The sequence below is a fragment of the Plecotus auritus genome (assembly GCF_963455305.1).
Source record: "Plecotus auritus genome assembly, chromosome: 1".
Lineage (NCBI taxonomy): Eukaryota > Metazoa > Chordata > Mammalia > Chiroptera > Vespertilionidae > Plecotus > Plecotus auritus.
Window position 1 is genome coordinate 68,675,914 of NC_137770.1, and position 13,597 is coordinate 68,689,510.

Below are 13,597 nucleotides of genomic sequence, written 5' to 3' on the forward strand. Positions count from 1 at the left end.
GGGGGCTGCTTATAGGCAGAGGTCTGGAGTCTGAGGTGGGAACCCAGGCAGGCCTTACCCATTCCTGGTGTTCTCAAACCAGTAACGGTCACCATCCCGCAGACGCACAAACTGGTCAAGGACTATGGTGCTGAAGAGGGGCCCGGGGTTCCCGTGGCTCTCCAGGAGCCCCCCAGGGAGCAGCTCCAGCAGGGACAGGTCCTGGTTGTACAGGGCAGCGGTGGCTTCCAGCACCTGGGGCCAAGAAGGGACAGGAGTGAGTGTAAGGACCTGGCATCACCCTCAGGCAAAGAGATGGTTCCCAGGGATCAGCCTTAGGGATGATAATAAATGACAGTAACACTAACTCACTTATTATGCCCCGGGCACTGCTCTGAGTGCTTTACATAAGTTCACTCATTATGGGAATTCTCTCACAGATTCAGCTGCCTGTTTTACAAAGTTGGAATAAATTAGGCAGCCAATCCCCTACGTTACTTATTCTTGGAAAGGTATACAAGTTCAAGAATCAAATCAGTGCAAATGTTAAATGGCAGAATGGTGTGTTAGAAAAGGCTTCCATTTTTTAGATCTAAAAAAGTGTTTAAAAAATCAAATCCCACCCTGGCTGGTTTGGCTCAGTGGATAGAGCTTTGACCTGCGGACTGAAGGGTCCCAGGTTCGATTCCGGTCGGGGGCACATCCCTGGGTTGCGGGCTCGATCGCCAGTGTGGGCCATGCGGGAGGCAGCCAATCAATGATTCTCTCTCATCACTGGTGTTTCTGTCTCTCTTTCCCTCTCCTTTCCTCTCTGAAATAAATAAAAATATATTTAAAAAAATCAAATCCCTACATATACATTGTATATTAAAGACAGTCTTCAACAATATATGGGCAGCATATTCTACCTCACCTTTACTTTAGTTCTTTTCTTCACAGTATAAATAGGCACTTGACCAGTTTAATCCCAATGAGGTGCAATTGAAGCTAAAGATTTGCTACTTTGGGTATGCCTGCTGATTCTTATCTTTATATTGATTTTATAAAGTTTACAAGCCCCACACACATATCACGTCTTCGTTGGTCTTTCAATTCTCTATTTTCCAACAATTTTATCAAATAGTAAGAGCAAAGGCAATAACATTGTCATCAATTATAGAAACCCTACTGTACCAAGATGTTAAGGCAGCTAAAACTAGTCTGTTGGCTGGGTAATAGTGTAGGGTGTGAGAACTAACTCCCCTAAGGCAGCTTGAATATCAGTGTGCGAAGGTACGACCTGTTCCTGAGTCAAGGACCTTCTATAGCCACCTAGGGAATCTGGGAAGAGTAAATGAGATAATGTCTACTAAGTGCTTGGCATGAAATAGATGCCCAACAAACATTTGCTGGATCTGCACAGTTGCAGAGTCTAAAGCCAATTCCTGCTGGTCTGGTGACCTGCAGCCTGGTGTGTGATGCTGGGAAAAGCAAGGTGAGTGAGCCCTGCCCCTCTCAGCAGGTGCTTGTCTCTGGTACCCAGGTCTCACTGCCCATCTTCTATGTCTCAGGACAGTGTTCCCATGGCCCTCCCACCCTGCCCTCTGGATCCCGACCACTCCTCACGTTGCCATGACTCTGGGAGAGTGCAGGGTTGATGTCTTGCCAACTGGTAATGGGAGGCAGGCCCAGTGCTTCCCTGGCCTTGGTGTAAGAAGGCAGGCCCAGGTCCCGGCCCCGCTGCAGGCTGCTGGCCAAGTGGTCTGTGCGGGAGTACTTCAGTGGCCCAGGCCAGAAATCTGTGAATTTGACAGCAGAGAGTCTCATGGAGCTCAGCAACACCAAAGCTCCTCCGACCCATGCCCCAGGCTTCCACCAGCCCCATGGGGAAGTAAGCTGTACAGAGGGGGAGCTGTGGCCACCAGGTCAGAAGCTCTCTCAGCAGTGAGACAGTGCAAGTTCCCAGCCCTGGATACCCCGCCCTGTCTGGCTCTGGAGCTCCAGCTGAACCTCCTCCCAGGGGCCAGGGGTGCACAGCCTACAGGCCAGTCTTGGCCTCACCTCGCACGTCCTCAACCACCACATGGTCTTCTTGTTCAGCAATCTGGGAGGCCATGCCCAGTAGCAGCGCATCTACATCTTCAGCTCTTTGTAGATTTGGGTGCTATGGGCGTGAGGAGAGGAGAAGAGTGTGGCTAATGGGGCCAGAATTTGGGCAGCCAGACTCCCTCCACCTGTAAGTCTACGTTCTCTATTCAATCCTGCTGTTTACTCCCAAACTGGTGGGTCATTCCTCTTCCACAGGTTGATTCACCACTCACGGTGAGTGATGTTCTCATCCAGAGTCCATGCTGCTGGGAGAAAGGTCTCCATGAGTACATGGGACCAAAAACTTGATTTCTTCTATTTTATTTATTCATTATTTCTTCTATTTTAGAAACAGACTTAAGATCATGGTTGACAAAGACACTAGAAGATATAGGTCTTGGTTCTTGTTCTGTTTAGTAACCAGCTGTGTGATTGTGGGCAAGTAATAGGATCTCTCTGAATTCAGTGTCCTCCCCTTACTAAAAAGGGCATTAGAGATTTAAAAAATAATGAAATAAAATTAATAAAGTAATAAAAAGGGATCAGGAGGACACTGAGGTCTCTTTAAACTCAGCTCCATGACTCTGATCCTATGCCTTCCTCTTCTCTCTTTTCCTCCCTCCTCCCTTCCCTCTTATGAACACTCTGAGTTTGCTTTAAATTAATGATCAATGCTCTTGACCCACACTGACCTGGTTTGGATGGACAGACTATCCCTGGTAATCTCTCAGAATCCCTCCCTTCTCCTTGCCTCCAACCCACAAAAACACATTCATTTGCTGCCTTAGGGAAGTCAAATTGGAGAGTTTCTTTGGGGGCTGGGATGGCTGGGGTATTCCAAAGCTTACAGGGAACTCAGAGCTGTCAAGGGAGAAGAAAAACCTGGAGGAAGCAATAAATGTAGAGCCACACTTGCAGAGCCCTGAGGTGAGAGTAGAGGGTTGACTTTTGACCGTGTACAGCTCCCCATCATCTCAGACACTGGTAGGAGAGATGGCTTTGGTCCCCAGGCTGCCTCCTCCACCCCAGCCTATCCCAGCTGTTGGCTGTCTCAGCCTTACTGCCCACTTTCACCACATACCCTAATACACGTGTGTGTGTGTGCGCGCGCGCGCATGCAAACACACACAATACACATACCCACCCACATATATGTGCCCAGCTCTGACCTCTCGGCTCCAATAGCTGTTGCAGACCCGGAGAGCTCTGGAGACGCTTGCATCCCGATTGATGACCCTCTGGAAGTGGCAGCTGGCATTTCTGAAATGCAAGGAGCAGGGGAGTGGTGACTGAGACCCCAGAGTCCTCTCAGGCATCAGCTCTGGTCTCCAAGGCTGTAGCGAGGGGCCAGGCCATTGCTTCCCTGAGGTGGTATGTGTTCAGGGTAGGTCCCGAACAATCTGATTTGGGGGAGGTCCCTCTCCCACATCAGAGCCAATATCTAAAAATGCACCCATAGAGTTTGCTCATGCTCTCTTGTGTATTCTCTCTCTTCCCACATGTTCATATACATTTTGAAAAAATGTTTAATTGTTCTTTTGAAATTACTTGTCTATGAATAACTCAATTGCTATGATTCCTTGGCCATCATCAGGCATATCCAGAAATGGTTCCAGCCCTGGCCCGGTAGCTCCGTTGGATAGAGCATCATCCTGATATGCCGAGGTTGTGAGTTTGATCCCCAGTCAGGGTACATACAAGAAACAATCAGTGAATGAATAAATAAGTGGAACAACCGAAATTGTTCCAGAAAGAGAAGTTTTAAATTATAATGCAATTGTAAAAAATAAATAAATAAATAAATAAATAAACTAACATGCTTTGCTTTGTATACATTTACTTAATTAATTATTTTTAGTTAAAGTCCCTTTTTTATTATTTTGGAGCCTATATTTTCTTCAGCTCTCACACATTTTTAAATATATATATATTTTTATTGATTTCAGGGAGGAAGGGAGAGATAGAAACATCAATAACGAGAGAGAATCATTGATTGGCTGCCTTCTGCACACCCCATACTGGGGACTGAGCCCACAACCCAGGCATGTGCCCTGACCGGGAATTGAACCATGACCTCCTGGTTCATAGGTCAATGCTCAACCACTCAGCCACACTGGTCAGGTTCACATTTTTATTATAATTTCTCCAAAAGGTTTATAAGCTCCAAGTTCTGTATTTACAGCTAAAAATGCCCCCAGGGTAATGTCAAGTTCAGCACAACAGGCTTTGTGACTCAGCCTCTGAGCCTCAATTAGCCAGTCTTAAACTGGAGGATGAATATCTACACCAGTTGCAGGAATATGGACCAAAGTGCTTAAAAACCACAATAATGTATCTTTTTAAACAATTATTTTTATTCTTCCCCTCCTTGTTCACTGTTCCCTGATAATCCTGTCCTAAAGACTCAAGAGGGCAATTTTTCTCAATTGACAATCCCATCCCCACCTGCCCCATCACCTCCCAACACACATCTGAGCCCTCCTTTACCTCATGTAGACGCCAGGGGGCACCATGGTGGAGAGGAACTGTTCAGAGGCTGCCAGGAACTCTGGAGAGATGCTGGGGTCCAGGAAAGGGCGGTACCCTGCCCCATGGGAGGAATAGGAGAAATAAACTCCTTAACCCTCCAACCTCCCATAACAGGCATCCACCTGTCTTCTTTCCACCTATGGATCCTAACCACAACCTCCCCTCATCACAGGTGCCGCCCATGCCCTCACCTGTATATTGTGGGGGTGTTTTCTGCAGGAAGCTGGGCAGCCACTCATACAGAGCAATGTTCTGAGGGTCAAGAAAGAGGAAAGGTGGGGCGAATGCTCCAGCTGCCAGGCCAGGAGGGATCTGAGCCTAGGGAAGGCTTAAGTGGGCGAGGACGACCAAGCAGGGGCAGTCATGGGAAAGGCAACTCAAATGGGAGAGAAGCTGAGGCCTCGCCCCACAAGGAACAAGGGATTTGGGGTTTGGGGGAGGGACACAGCTACATCTCTTGTGTAAATGGCACCTTGCCTCTCTATCATTCCTAGACTTTAGCTCTCCACATGAGCAGGGGGTCCTGCGAGCCAGGGAAGGCGGGTCACCCGGTCCTGGTCACCAGCTGTCCCAGGAAAGGGTGTTTCTGGGTGGCCGATGTCCAAGGATGGAGGGCTCTGCAGGGGAGCAGAGTCTCCGTGGACCAGGACATGAGGGTGGGGTGGGGAGGGCCGTGTCACTGACCTGGTAGGTGGCAATGACCCTCTTGCGCGCGTGCTGGAACAGCTCCTCGTCCCCCCAGCGCGGGTGCTCGCGGGCCAGCCTCTGTGCGCACAGGTTGTGGTAGCGGAACCAGAGCAGGCCTAGCGCCTGCAGGAAGGGCTCGCGGTTCCCTCGCTCTGCTCCGAAGGCTGCCTCCGACAGGGGGACGCAGGAGGGAGAGGAGCGGCGGTGTGACCCAGGGGAGCGCCACCGCGCAGACCCCAGCCCGCCCTGCCCTCCAGCCGGCCCTGGCCGCCCCGTGCCTCCCGCGCCCCTGGCGGCCCCGGGGCCTCACCGTACAGCCCCCGGGGCCCGCGCTGTCCCGTGGCGGGGTCGGGCGCGGCCCACATGAGCAGGGGCTCCTGCGCGTCCCGGGGGAAGGCGGGGTCGGTCCCCGACGCCAGCTGTCCCCCAGAGAAGCTCCGCAGCGCGTCGCTCCAGGAGTGCGAGGAGCCATAGATGGCGCTGCCGTCCAGCCAGCCCGTCACCTCGTTGGTCTGACAGGTCAGCAAGGGGGTAGTTGAGGCGGGTAACGGGGGCGGGGGGCGGGGGCAGGGCCAGGGCCAGGCGGGTGTCTGTGGGTGGGTGGGGGATCCTCTCCCCACACGACCTGCCAGACCCGGCGCCCAGAGCCCCACCTGCCTGGGATCCAGCTCCTGCCCCACCACCTGCCCAGTCTCACCAGGTCCCGGGGGTTGCTGGGGCTCTGTCCGGTCTTGGGGTCCCAGCGGCTCCTCTGGAAGGGCAGCACCACGTCCCCGCGCTGGTCTGGGTCGAACACGGGGTCTCCGGTCGGGACCCGGATGTTGAGGAACTCGGCGGGGCAGCCAGGTCTCTCTATGCTCACCAGGTCCGAGAGCACGTGGTAGCCTGCCCACACAGGGGAGGGCGCGCTAGGGCCAGGAAGCCCACTCTCCTTTCTTCCCCAGGTAGCTAGTTTCCCCACCCCCAGCCCCAAGCTGCAAAAGACTCAACAGCCATTATGGGCAAGTCCCAGCCTTGACCTCACCCATTTCTTCCCAATGCTTTGTTACACCCTGGTCCAAACTGTTTTCATTGACAGTTTGGCCTTCTCCTTGGTAACTGGGAGGTGCCCAGTGAGTGTGCCTTGGCAGCATGGGTTCCAACACATTGCTGGGAGCAGCCTGCCCAGAGGGCCCGCCAGCCTTGGTGGCATGGTGGACACTGAGAAGCAGGTGTAGGCATTTTGAATAACTAGCAGGAGCCTGGCATTCCTGCTGTGAGCCAACAAACAAACCCGTCACTAGGCCCTAGCAACCCCATTTCCACACCCACCAGCCCTCCTGCCAGGGGAAGAACCCTGTACTGAGCCTGTCTTAGGAGCCACAGAGGCAAAGAGAAGAGCATCCCACCAAGAGTCTCCACCAGATTATTTTCATGCTCCTGCTTCTATCCCATCAACAGCTCAATCTGGGGGCACATTTATTCCTCTTCTAACCAGACTTTATCCCTCTGCTCCCACCCCTACCCCACCTCGTTGCCTGCCCCTCCATTTCTCTCCCCTGTCTCTCTGACCCTTCAACATTTCTCTGCCTCATTCTCTGAGTCCCCCTCAGACACAGAGGTGTCTAGCTGACCCCCTGGCCTCTATGCCCTACAGGTTGGGGCCCTTACCGAAGAAGACCCCCAGCACTGTGCGGTTCTGCAGGGAGGCCTGCCCTGCAGGGCCCCTCATGGCAGTGTTGCTGACTTCTCGGGGGTTAGGCAGGTAGGGTTCTCCCAAGGGCTGGTACACACCATCTGCATAGGTGGCTGGGACCAGGCGCTGCAGCCGATAGCCTGGAATGGGATGGGTAGGTCAGAGGGGTTCCCTGACCTCCTCTCGCCCAGGCTTCCTCCATACCACAGATCTTAAAACCTTGGGAATGGATTAAGCCTTTGCTGGTGCCTGCCAGTCCTTGCCCCTAAGCAGTGGGTACCATCCTAACCCTGGGCTCTGTATCTACTTGACTCTCACTTACCTTTGCTGCCCCATCTGTGCTCTATGAGGTTGTTGTACCATCCATCAAATCGCTGCACCTCCCAGGAAATGGGGTTCTGAGCTCCTGTGTGAGGATGGAGGGAAGGGGCAGCTGGGCAAGCCAGTACATGAGAGGATGGGCAGGCCTGCAGAATCTGTATCCTGTGAGCCTGACACTTGGGTCAGCAGAAAGTGGACATCCAGCACAGATGTGGGAGGTAGGGTAGGGTACAGAGGGAGACAATCAGAGCAAAGTGATGTTCAAATTCAAGCCCAATCTTTAAGCTGTTGGCAGGGGGTGGGGGGTGTCAGATATGGCAGGGAGCACTTACGGATTGTAGCCAGGTAGCCATGTGCAGTGTGCTGACAAATGGCCTCAGAGAGAAAGAGGAAGCAGAAGAACAAGGGCAATGGGGAAGGAGATGCTAGAGACTTTTACTACTCTCACACCTCACCTCCCTGGGGGATGTGGCAGGACAGCAGCCATTCCAAGCCTTAAGACATCACACAGAGCAAGAACTAGCCACCCCCAAACAGCCAACCACCCCCAAAGAGCAAGCCACTCTTCCACCCAGGAAAGGACATGTCATTCTCTGATCCATCCCCAGGCAGGGGCAGTGTGGAGAGGGGTTTGGCCCTCTCCTGCTGAGCAGAGCCCACGGTAAGGATGTGGGCCACAGAGCTGTGGTTTTGATCCTTTTTCCAGTTTCTTGGGTGGGATCAGGGACTGATAGTCAAGTGGATAACCTTGCCCCCCTTCTCTTTGGGGGTCAACATGTCCCCCATATAATTCCTTTTCTTGACCCTATTTGCTCCAAAAATCTAGGGTTTGGGAGGGAGTACTCAGCTGCTGAGGGAAGAACTCAGGCAATGGGGGCAGAGGGAAGGAGCAAGAATCAGAAAGATAGCAGGGGTCCTGGCCAGTAGATCAGATGACCAGCCAGATTCCTTTCCCCAAACTAGGAGGCCATGGAGCTGAGTCTCCCCCTCTCCTCAACTCAGAGAACAGAGCAAAGAAAAGAACTCTCATTAGCCAGAGGGAGACCTATTTCTCAGATTGTCTCCCCACTCAGACCAAGGACAGGATCTCAGAGCTACTCTCCTGCCCCATAGTTCGTGTTCTCTCTCTCTCTCTCTCTCTCTCTCTCTCTCTCTCTCTCTCTCTCTCTCTCTCTAACACACACACACACACACACACACACACACACACACACACACCCCAGGTGGTCTGAGAGGAAAAATGACTCAGGCCCTGATATATGAGCAAAGAACTGAGGAGGAGTAGAATAAGTGACTCCAAAATATGTCACTTTGGCATGTGGATTATTTTGAGCTGAAGGCAATCAAGATATAGCAGACTCAAGAAAAAAAAACTACTTTTTTCTCAACCACCTAAAAAATATTAGGTAGGGGGCATGGCCCAGAAAGAGGATTAATACCAGAGATAACTTTTGATCTGGATGGCAGGGCAAACATCTGCTTTTCCTATTGTCTTATGAATTTCCCTTCTCCCCGTTGATGCCCCAGACCCCTATCCCATTCCTCAGCTTAGCATGGTAAAGAAGCCAAAGAATCAAGAAGGAATGAAGGGAAAAATTTTCCATCTCTGCAGAAACCAACTAAGGATCAGGACTTGGGGCAGAAATAGGGCAGCCACATACATTCTATCTCTAAAATAAGATGAACTGTGGCAGAACAAGGGATAGGGGCTGTTGGGGAGGGCATGGGGGAGAATGCCTCTTGGGAATTAGAGGCAAGAGAAAAGGAAAATCTAAGGCCAAGGCATAGATAAGGCTGGAAGAAATGCAAATGTGAGCAGCTCTGGCAAGGGAGAAGCTGCAGGGGCTGGCTCACCACCCTATGCCGCCAGCCAGGATAGATCATTTCACAGATTTTCTTTGCTCCCTGTTCTTGCATCCCCATCCCTGATGATCAGAGACTTGCTCTTTTAACCTAATTTGTGGCACCTTAAGCCCACTTCCCTCCTCAGAGACCCAGACTGTAGGAAATTGCCTCAGATTCTAGTAAGAGACTATCCAAAGCCAAAGGTAACAAGATGAAACTCTTGTGGATTTTTTCCCCTAATCATATTGTTTTATAACATTGGTGACTTCCCTTTGAGGAAGTCAGCATTCAGTCCAATCTGACCCCAAGATCCTTTATTTTCTTCTGTGTCTAATCAATCTTTTTCTATTTGGGGTCAAGGGTGGAGGCCCATAGGGCTGAGTCTCACCCTCTCCTCAGCTCAGAGAACAGAGCAAAGAAAAGGACTCTCATTAGCCAAAGTGACACCCACTCAGACTAAGGACAGGATCTCAGAGCTACTTTCCTGGCCCATACTTGACATGAAATGAAGGCACAATCAACAAGCTGGAGATGAGCATCTACAGGCTACTGTGTTAGCTAGGGAGTATGGCTAGAAATGAATGTGATACAGCTTCTATCCTTGGAGAAGCCCAGAAGACGCTGGGTTCCTCTGCTCCTAGCCATGATTCTCCTCCAATCTGTACTCACCAGTGGGTATCCATGGCCCAACCAGGAGTGTCCATGCCAGAGCCAGGCAGAAGCCCATGATGAAAATGGAGAATACCGTAAAATGGAGACTCTAGAAAAAGACAGAGTATGGAGAGAATGAACCCCAGCAATTAAGGAAAGTCGGGTCAGGGCCTTGGCAGAGCCTTGGTATGAATCCAGGCATGGGGCTGGGTCAAGGCCACAGTAAGTAGCACAGAGCAGGAGCCTCCCTCCCTCCCAAGAATCTTTCACTCATTCACAAATTACTTGATGAACACCCTCTATGTTCTGGGCATGGACCTAGGCACTGGAGATTAAATGATGAACAAAGCAAACAGAAACCCTCACATTCCTGGACTTTACTGCCCAAGAGTAAGTGGAAAGCCTTGCTTACTGCAGTGTGTTCCTGGGACAGAGCCTTGTGAGGAGGCCAGGGTATGATGCCACTGCCAGTCCACTGTGTGGGTCTTAGATCACTTATCTGGTCTGGACCTTGGTTTCCTCTTCGAGTTATGGGAGTCAACATGTCTGAACTGTCTACCTCCTAGCATGCTTTTGGGACTCAAATGTGAGATTGAAAAGTGGCAGGTGTTATGTAAATGTAACATAGAGAGTGTGGACTGGAGCTTGGCTCCTCTGAGTCAACTCAGAGGGGCTCCTGTGTTTAATGCCAACTTCCAGCTCGCTCTCCCCAGGCCAATAAATCACCTAGAGACAACAGGGAAACAGAGGCAGCAGAGGACTCAGGCTGGGACTTCTGAGTGGCACAGGGAGCGCCCAACGCCAGTGAAGACCTCCTCATGGCAATATGGAGGTTGGGGGTGGAGTGAGGCTGGGGAACTATCTAGTGGAGGAAGGTAGGAGCTCATGAAAACCCTCATCTCCAGCCAAACCCTCAGGGCTCCTGGATAGGTTGTCTAGTCACAGAGGAGGGAACTCAGAGGGTGACCTCACCCCCACTGGCCATCTCTCATTAAAGAAATGAGCTCAGCTAGCATAGCTCTGTGGTTGAGCATCGACCTATGAACCAGGAGGTCATGGTTCGATTCCTGGTCAGGACACATGCCCGAGTTGTGGGGTTGATCCCCAGTGTGGGGCATGCAGGAGGCAGCCAATCAATGATTCTCTCTCATCATTGATGTTTCTATCTCTCTCTCCCTTTCCCTTCCTCTCTGAAATCAATAAAATATTTTAAAAAATGTGAGAAAGAAATGAAAAAGGGTAGACCCTGTCATAATTCAAAAGCTTGGTGTTCTACCCACTCCATCCCAGAGACTGTCCAGATACCAGCCTTAGATAGTTTGTGAAGAAAGAGCAGGGCTCTGGATGGCTGAAGCCATAAGGCTGGACATGCTGAAGTGCCCACGGTGGTCCTTCCCTGATCTAGAATGCCCTGCCTCTTCTCCCCTACCACTCTGACTTCTGGATCCTTGGTCCGGCACCAATGTACCACTCAGTCCACAAAAGCGTGCAGCGAGCCTTCAGGCCACGCTGTGGGAACAACCTGAAGGAGGAGGTGGACAAGTAATAAGCACTCCCTGTGGGTGGGTAGCCACCAGGATTTACACAGCACATTTGTTCCTTTTTTACCAACCTTGAAAGGAAGGCACAACCTCGGGAAAGGGCTGTAAAGCCCTAGGCAGTGGCAGAACCAGGAAGAGAGTACAGGCCTGCCTCCTTCCTGACCCACATGGCAACTTTTCCAGCCATGAAGTCCGACAGCGGTGACTCTGGGGTGGGGACAGAGGAGTCAAGGCCCTAGGGAGTCCAGCTTGGTCCCAAGGGAGGACAGAAGGGGAAAGCCTGGTCTCTAAACGTCCCCAGTTCCCTCCCTGGCATGATGTGCTGCTGCCAGGACAAGCTCGGAGAGATTCCCCGACGCCCAAGCAAACCAGGTCACCCAGCATTCCCAGACCGCAAAGCATCTAGTCTCCCAAAACCTAGGTGGATGGAGGATAAGGCCCTAACGGGACCCACTGAAGCCTCAGGCTAAGAACGGAGGCGCAGGAGGGTCAGGCTGAATTCCCCTTCCCTCAAAAATGTGGCGGAGCTGGGGCACACTCTGCCACTAGAGCTCCCTCCGCCCCCCCCCCCCTTCCATGTCCCCCTCTTCCCAGCGCCAGATCTGCAGGCCCAGGGCAGCCCTCCGGAATCTGACCTGCGGTTGCGGAGTTCCCCCTTCAGGGACTGCGGCTTGGCTCCCGCCTGGCTCGAAGTCGGGCCCGCGACGCCCGCTCCCGTCCAGCTCCCTCTCTAGTTCTTCGCCAGGACGGGCGGGGCTGAGCCGGGGGGTGGGGGGGTGGTGGTGAAGAGGAGACGGCGCACCCCAGATGTACGGCAGGGCGGGGCGAAATGGGGCGGGATAGAAGCCGGCGCACTGGGGACCCGCCGAGGTGCTCTGTGGAGACCCGGACGCGCAAAGTGAGACGCCACGTGCTCGCAGGACCCAAGTGGAGGGAAAGTTCGTGTCCGTGGCTAGGGCTCAGCTAGTGTGGCCACGTGGAGAGCGAAAAGGGCAAGTCCGCTTCCATGGGTCAGCTGAGGCTGGGGGTGGAAGACGGAAAGGGTGCCGGGGGACGGAGAGGCGCTCTCTAAATCCTCCCCGCACCGTTGGTTCTGGGCTCTAAGACCAAGACCCGAAGACCTGGCCAGGCGTCCAAGCAAGGCACCCATCCTCAGACCCTGTTGGAGACGGTGCTAACCACCCCCGCCAGCCCCGAGGAGTTCACCGTGAGATCTCGGAGGTCTCACGGCGCCCGCGCCCCGGACTGCATCGCTAGGTTTGTGCTGGAGCTGCCGGGGTGCTGACCATGGGAGGGGAGGAGGAGACGGAGGAGTGTGAGGGGTGGTGCGGAGGGGCACTGTCCCTCCTCTGTGCCAGGCTGGTGTGGGGCAGCGCCGCGGAGCCTGGGCTGCAGTCTGAGAAGGTCGAGGGTAACTTAAAATAGGGGGTGGAGAAGCATCCGGGACCCGGTTTGTCAGGTCAGAGCCTGGTCCTTAAGTGATGAGAAAAGTGGGGGATGGAAGGGAACCCCGCGGAGAGAAAGGGCGCGCGCTTTCTTGACAGAACGTCCGGACCAGATCCTCTGATTCCACCCCGGAGAGCGTCGCGTGTGGGGTTCCATAGGAGGAGGCCAGCGGCGCGAGCTGCCACGCACGCATTGTTTGGAAGAGGCGAAGGTGGGGAACCCTGGTACCATGTGAGTGGCGGGGATGTGGCTGCTGGAGTTGGTGCAGTCCCAGTGCGTTTTGGAGGGTGGCTTGAGGTGCCGCCCTGGCTCGGGCCCCTAGGGGCGCACTTCTTGTGTCCAACCGGATCAAAACCAGGTTTTCAAAGAAAAAGTTTGGTAAGAAACTACGAGGAAGCAAGAAAAATCTTGTAAGGCCACACATGCCACAAGACTTACAGACATCCAGTCCTTATCCTGGCTTAGCTAAAGTCTGGATAGTTTGGTTTGTATGATTCAGTACCCCTGGATCCTTACTACCTCAGCCTTTACTGGAAATCCTTGTCTCAACCTACTTTTCAGATCTTGTTCTGATTCTCCATTTAATTTTTCCTTTAGTGCAACAACCCACATACACATGCCCAGACACGTTCTTGAAGAAGAGTGGCGGGGACAGGAGTTTCTGACAGGGTCTCCTTAGCCAACCAGGGCTGTAAACTTTTAATGGGGTCAACCCCAACCAGAGAAATAAACCATCAATCACATTACAGTAGCTGTGTATCACCAATGAGAGCTCTTAGCAACTCCAGACATGTGACCCACTCCCCATTTGTAGAGAGAATTAATAGTCCTTACTCTATGGGTTCCAGAGATGGGG

General features: G+C 52.7%; 1 protein-coding gene across 1 annotated transcript in view; it reads right to left on the reverse strand.

Annotated features, from left to right (window-relative positions):
- Positions 1-9,830, reverse strand: part of DUOX1 (dual oxidase 1) — a gene marked incomplete at both ends in the record, with an annotated part of 30,963 nt that extends 21,133 nt beyond the window's left edge. The window contains 12 exons of the mRNA XM_080659134.1: positions 59-234; positions 1,585-1,757; positions 2,020-2,122; positions 3,216-3,306; positions 4,534-4,630; positions 4,767-4,827; positions 5,260-5,426; positions 5,573-5,774; positions 5,960-6,147; positions 6,913-7,077; positions 7,260-7,343; positions 9,773-9,830. Of these exons, the coding sequence (XP_080515260.1) occupies positions 59-234; positions 1,585-1,757; positions 2,020-2,122; positions 3,216-3,306; positions 4,534-4,630; positions 4,767-4,827; positions 5,260-5,426; positions 5,573-5,774; positions 5,960-6,147; positions 6,913-7,077; positions 7,260-7,343; positions 9,773-9,830 (1,565 nt within the window). The remainder of the gene's footprint in view (positions 1-58; positions 235-1,584; positions 1,758-2,019; positions 2,123-3,215; positions 3,307-4,533; positions 4,631-4,766; positions 4,828-5,259; positions 5,427-5,572; positions 5,775-5,959; positions 6,148-6,912; positions 7,078-7,259; positions 7,344-9,772) is intronic.
- Positions 9,831-13,597: the final 3,767 nt, after the last annotated feature.